The 6,895-nt window shown below is 33.8% G+C and overlaps 1 protein-coding gene across 1 annotated transcript; it reads right to left on the bottom strand.

Moving 5' to 3' along the window:
- Positions 1-4,952: 4,952 nt before the first annotated feature.
- On the bottom strand, positions 4,953-6,678 carry LOC131858259 (LOB domain-containing protein 1-like). Its single transcript, XM_059211447.1, has 2 exons — positions 6,562-6,678; positions 4,953-5,273 (listed from the first exon to the last, which is right to left on the bottom strand). Exons 1-2 carry the CDS (start codon positions 6,676-6,678, stop codon positions 4,953-4,955), a joined length of 438 nt encoding a protein of 145 aa, XP_059067430.1.
- Positions 6,679-6,895: the final 217 nt, after the last annotated feature.

The raw sequence follows: 6,895 nt of genomic DNA, 5'->3' as shown, positions 1-6,895 counted from the left end.
TGCAAATTTTGGTGATGTCTGGTGTCAAAGGGGTTGCTGTGATTGGTTCGACATTAATGGTGATTGCGAAGCTTGATGTAGAGTTACAGAGGTGTGCGTCTTGAGATCAAATAGACAACAGAAATTGAGGATAGAATGATTGTGCAGATCGGAGTTGGCGAAGGAAACAACTGAGACATTTATGATGATTGACTGAGGTGTGTCGATAGACCGGTTGCGGATTGCCAAAGATAGAAGGCATGTTCAAGAAGGTGCGTTCATGGCGGAGGTGTATAGTTGGCTATCAGGGAGATTAGATCGGCTAAGATCTTATTGGACTTGGTTGTCCTTGAGGATCATGAGGAAACCCTTACCGGCTAGGATTTGAATTGGGTTTTGGCAGGAAAAACAAGTTATAAATAAGGAAGCCAAAATCATTGAAGGCTGCTACTATAGAGAGGAAGATAGTGTTCCTATGAAGTGATTGGTCGCTGCAAGTAGATTAGTCAAGTGCACATCAAGGAAATAGAGAAGAGATTGAGTGTGAGGGACAACCAGGTTGAAGAGATCAACCAGTAGAAGTGTAGAATCGGTAGTGTTCATACTGACAGAGAACAAGAGAAGAAAGCAACAAAGAACGCAGGCATAGAACTGGCTAAGTGTAGTACTAGTGGAGAGAACCAGAGAAACTGAAGAAAGTGAGAACCACCATAGAGAGAGAGGTGAATTGGTAAGCAACAACAGTGAGAAGAAGAGTGTAGTGAGTGATAGAGGAGATACAACAAGATAGTGGCTGAGTTGTTGAAGAATCAGTGAGAGTGAGTAGAGAACTGGTAAGGCAAGGGAGATACCTTACCGGTAGGGAGGTTTTCTTTTGGAAGTTACAAGATTCACTTTTAACTAGATTAATACCTTTTATTTTGAGAAAATGTATTTTAATCACTAATTCGTAGCTCGGTGCAGGGGTTGTAGCTCCTTTATGTTGTAGCCTATAAATTGTGTAGGGGTTGGTTCTCCTTTGAGTTGAAGCTCATAAATCAAGGGTTGTACCTCCTTGGGTTGCTGCCCTAAATTGTGTAACAAAGTTTCATTGTGAGGCTGGATTGGAGCAGTAGACTCTAGCAACATTGCTCACCAAGGTTTTTCCCATTTTGGGTTTTCCTCGTACATACCAGTGTTATGAGATGTCCTTTGCGTGTGATTGTATTTTTGTTGGTCTCCCCAGTAACCGCTAAGTCTTCATTGAGCTTGATCTATGAACCGGTATACTTACATAGGATAGTTAAAGGGAAAAAGATTGTGAACCACTGATTCACCCCCCTCTTAGTGGTGCATTGTGTCTAACATAAGTAGTGTCATTGGGGTCACTCATGCAAATTCATGTGCCACATATATCATCAACTGATAAATATTTTTAGCTTTGTTTTCCATCTAATTGTTTGAGTAGTGTTGCTGGGGGCACTTATGTAGATTGTTGTCTTCTTGATCCCGATCAGCATCTTTGTTTCAAAGGAGGTTTTTCATTCAACACTATAGCAATTATCATTCGATAGTTGTCTACAATATTTTGTTCTTCGAGCATGTTATTCATGTTCCCATTCTTTTAGGACATTTTTTTAGAGGCTTGTTAGTCCTTCATTCCATCTTTTTTTAGTAGTTCACGTTTCCTTTCATGTATCAAATCTCTCACTTTTGGAGAGTTGGTTTTTTGCACATGGTTTCATGCTTTACTCTACTTAGAGAGACTTCATTGGTTTGCACATGGATACCTAATCCAGCCTTTTATTTTCGAGGCCCATTTCAACAATCAAGCATTTAGAGTTTTTTTTTCTCACCCTAAGTTTCACTTAACGGGAGGTGTTAGATCATATTTAGCTATTAGTTGATTTTGGCTTAAGCTCACTTAGGAGCGCTTAATTTTAGTTGTGCACATAGTTTAGCTAGAATTGAACTTTATTTATCTTCTCATGCTTGCACTTTAGTTCTCCTAAATTGAGTTTTGTTCTTTGTTTATGAGCATCTCATTATACAATTGTAATTCATTTTGTATTCTTTGTTTTTAAGTAATATAGCATTATTTTTTGTAGCTCTCATTTGTGGAAGGTGTTCTTGTTTTTCATTTCACTTACAGGTACTTGTGTTGCAAAATTCAACAAGAAGTTAAAGCAAATTTCAAGGCAACTTGTCTAGATCAAGCATGGCTATGGCATTTGAGATATGGTCATCTTCACTTAAAAGGATTGTATTTATTACATAAAAATAAAATGGTAGAAGGATTGTCCCAAGTTGAAGAGCCAATGAATTCATTTGAATATGGTATTTTGGAAAAACAACACAGAGAGAGTTTTCCAAGGGAAATGCCATATAAAGCATGGGAACCCTTAGAAATTGTGCATACATATTAATGTGGTCCACTATAAAAACCATCATTAGGGGGAGGATTTATTTTCTAACTTTAATTGATGATTTTAGCAAGAAGACATGGATTTGTTTTCTTAAGTCTAAATTTGAAGAATTTAAAAAGTGATTAAAGCATTGGTTGAGAAGTAAAGTGGTCTATTCAACAAGTTATTGAGATTAGATAATAGAGATGAATACAAATGAAATGAGTTCTTAGGTTTTTGTAGGTTCCATGGAACAAAAAAATAATTAACTACAAGTTAAACATCTCAATGGAATAGTGTCATAGAGAAGAAAAATGAAACAATAATGAAGATGCAAAAAATAAAGTTAAAAGCAAATAATTTACTTAATGAATATTGCGTTGAAATGGTAGCTCATGAAGTATATATCTTGAACATGAGTCCACCAAAAAGTGTGAAAGATAGGATCCCACAACATGCATGCAATGGTAAGATTGTAGGCACCTAAAATTGTCCTAGCCTAATTAAATATACATATTTATTTATTTAATAATCACTTTTCTTTTATTAATAAAAATGAATTTGTATTTGTTTAAATAATTCACTTATCCTTTTCTAGCACATTTTCTATCCCAAGTTAAATAAATATTTTTTCATTTTTTTAAATTGTTTTTTTTCTCAAGTTAAATAATTTTTTTTGTTTAATTCATGCGGTTCGCCTGTATTAATTAAGTTTGTTCTTTAATTTATTTAATTAATTCATTTATCTTTTTCCCCTCATTTATCCTAACCACTCCCTTTATTTTATTATTTCTGCTACCTACCCTTTTGTCTTAGTCGAGCATCTTTTATCCCACCTCTCAATCTCAACACTTCATTTTTAGGATGTTCTCCATATAAGAGGCTTCCTCTTATTTTCCATATAGAAACCATGGAACATAGATCATTGGAGATAGGAGAACAATGAAGATCAAAACCATTAAATGTGTGAATGGTATCATTTGATTTATTTCATGATTTTGTATATTTTAAGGTTCTTCATTGATGTTGTGTTGGATTTCATTATATATCTAGGGTTTTTATGGCTGAATATTGTTAGGATTTACAATATTGAGAGTTCAGATTCAACATCTACAAGTATCACAGTGTATCTCATTTCAAAAAAATTGGTTATGTTGCATTTTCCAATGTTCTAAATAAAACAAGAAGCAAGCTAGATTACAAAGGTGAGAAGTGTATCTTTATTACTTATTGTGGACAATCAAAATCTTTAAAGTTGTTTAATTCGATCAGTAAGAAGGTTATTATTAGTAGATATGTTGTATTCAAAGATGAGTCTTTGTATGGAAATATAGATAAAACCATTACAATTGATACAATAGTACCTAATAGAAGAAGAAGGAAAAATATCAATGAAATAAAGGTGATCAATCTAGTATGCAAGAAGGTACTCTATCAATAAGTTCACAAAAAAATAGAAATATTGAACAAGGTGAATAATTAAGCCAATCTTATCCAATTTCATAAGTATGTACTGATTCTAATCCTACACTTCAATCATTGAGATCAAGACTTAGAAATTAAAAAAAAATAGAAGTTTGCAAGAAGTTTATGATCAAGGAGAATGAATAGATTTGCAATCAAATTTTGCTTTATTTTCTCATGATCTTATATATTTTGTGGTACAGTTAAGGAACATTGAATTAATGCTATCATGAAGATATATAATCTATTGAAAATAATGACACATGGGAGCTAGTAGATTTTTCTAAAAGAAAACAATGCATATGTGTGAATGTGTTTACAACACTAAGCTTAATGCAAATGGACATGTTGAAAAAGCATAGGACATGATGAAAATTTTGTACTTGTACCAATAGTTAATGTAGATAGAATGCTATTAGCAATGGTATCTCAAAACAATTGCAAGTTCTACCAAATGGATGTCAAATCAACCTTCTTCAATGGTTTTCGAGAGGAAGAAGTTTATGTGCAACAACCATAGGATATGAGGTAAGTAGATATGAAGGCAACATATAAAAGTTGAAAAAGGTATTTAATGGACTTAAGCAAGCATGGTATAGCTATATAGATTCATACATGGTGAATAATGGTTTCAGCAAGAGTGAGCCTACACTATACACAAAGATCAAAAAAACAAGGTCAATTTTGGATTGATTGTTTATATATTGATGATTTGATTTTTATTAAACATTTATCTATAGAAATGTTTAAATAAGCCCTTATGAAAGAATTTTCATTTATCAAACTAAATTGTCGGTCAAGTTGGTGTCTAGATTAATCTCTGTAATTCTATTGTGGTCTGCTCAAAATATCCATTCGAATGGCCATGATTAGTTGTTTTGTTCTTCCTCTATTTTGAAAGTGAAACTATAATTATTTGAGAAAGAAAGATGGAGAACACGGGACCCACATGCAATGGAGATAGACCAAAACTGAATGCGTGTTGGCTGGGTGTAAAGATAAAAGTACAGCTTACCGAGGTTATGATAAAACGCATATCAAGCAATCGAAGAATGTTGCTGACTGTAAGATAGAATTAAAAGCATTTTTGAAACAAATCCCAAAAAATATACTTTTATCTTTAGTTTATAATTGCCATAGCGGCTCCCACAATAGCGTGGGATCCACCTTCTCACACATCGTATATTCACTTTGTTGTGACGTGGAACCTAAAACATGTCCAGCATCGTGAGATTCAGTAGTGAGAGTGTATACAGGCGTCTCAGCTATAAAACGCATATTCAGGAGCTCTGCTTGCGTGGCTGCCAACTGGGACTCCAAATCTGCAATCCGCTTCTGCAATTGGTGGGTCGCTCTTGTACACCCATAAACAGGGTCCTCCACCCTGGCACTTGCTTCATATACCAAACTATTTACTGCATCTGCTCTTTGCTCAGGTTCAATATCCTGCGACAATACCACATTAAAAGAATTAATATCACTATTCCACTAATTTAATTCTAAAACTCATTATTATTATTTCTTAATCTGATGGCCAAATGGTTGTAGCACATAGATCAAATATTTGGACAACAATGCCACATCAAAATCATTAATATTATTATTCCACTAATTCGAAGCGAAAACACCATAGTTTTTCCCTTAATCTGATGGCCAAATACTTCAAATATTTGGACAACTCTAAATAAATGTCGAGCTATAAGACAGTGCAGGATAAGCATGACCATATGTGAAACAATGTACTCTTGTCATAGTATTATATTTGATTAGAATCAAATTGTGAAATTAAAGATAACTAATTGATCAACTGTAAAAATAAATTAAATAAATATATTTCAATTTAATTTTTGAGTAACAAATAGTCTATGACTATTCTAAATATATTTTACTAATTGTTATTTTTTTAATCAATAGTTTTATTAAAAGTTTAAGAAAGTAATATTTATTAAATTAAAATGTTCATTGGGGCATAGTACCGTGGTTAGGTCACTTTGTTGGTGTAGCTGTCACTAAGATTCAAACCTCTTTGCTGGGTCATTGTGCTTGCAGGCTTTGAATTTATCTTTAGCCTTACAAAAAGGTTTGTATTAAGAACAATTTCCCTTCCATGGAGAACAGCAATGGATGGTATAGGTTTTCCACAGTCGTAATTGAGAATAATTTTTTTTTAGATAAAACTGTGAGTTGTTTTATTCAAATTGCATTCAATGATCTATCATTAGAAAGCAGAAAAAAAGGTAATGTTTCAAGTCAAAAAAAGGCCAGACTTGCAATACACTTTGAATTTATCCTCAACATCACAAACAGCTTTGCTTTAATGATGCATTAATTAAATGTGAGTTCTTTTATCAAAATTTTGAATCACACTCCGTCTTGATGATTGAAGAAAAAAAATATTTGAGTGTGATCTCAATCAGATTGAACAGAAAAAGTTACACAGCCTGATCACTCAGCCAAACACGAGGAGAGAAGCATACAGCCTTTAATACACTACTAAGCAATATTATTTATCTCCATTTGTCCGTATGATTAAATAGATTCTTGACTTTGATTTCCTAAAACTCTTTTACCCAAATATAATGGTCTGTGGGGGAATGAATCTCTAATACTTCTGATATTGTAAGAATTGAATTTAATGCAGAGAATTAAAGGTAATGAAACTGATTCAATCTGAGTTTGAAAACCTAGAAATCGGGCTTGACTCCAATTTGAGGACACGGCTGATTCCATAGACCTGATTCACGATCATAACCCTTTGGAGGTCGTCTGGAGGAAAATGAGGAGCCAGCAGACATTGAGCTGAGCATTTCTTCCGTTGAAATCGACAAGCTGCGCAGGCCAAAGGAGCCATCTTCACTTTTGCAATTGCAATGCTCACAACGACTCTTCTGCTTTTATAATTTTAGGGTCTTCGTTAATTTACGGATGTACTCACTCCATAAATAGCCAGGTCGAATGCATTGTCTTGTTTTTTTCCTTTTTTATTTCCAAATTGACTTAGAAAAATGGGTGGCGGCGATTTTACATTCGTCGTCAAAACCAAGGATATTATGATGTCATTCACACGC

Source organism: Cryptomeria japonica, chromosome 9 (genome assembly GCF_030272615.1).
Source record: "Cryptomeria japonica chromosome 9, Sugi_1.0, whole genome shotgun sequence".
Taxonomy (NCBI): domain Eukaryota; kingdom Viridiplantae; phylum Streptophyta; class Pinopsida; order Cupressales; family Cupressaceae; genus Cryptomeria; species Cryptomeria japonica.
Note: the sequence above shows the minus strand (reverse complement) of the source record. Positions and strands in the feature narration are given on the sequence as shown.

What these genes read in the sequence shown, in the direction of transcription:
- LOC131858259 (XM_059211447.1), bottom strand. Translation starts at nt 6,678, where the DNA reads ATGGCTCCTTTGGCCTGCGCAGCTTGTCGATTTCAACGGAAGAAATGC. An exon ending in GGGTTATGATCGTGAATCAG is followed by an intron (nt 5,274 to 6,561) that starts GTCTATGGAATC and finishes GTATTGTCGCAG; the next exon opens with GATATTGAACCTGAGCAAAG.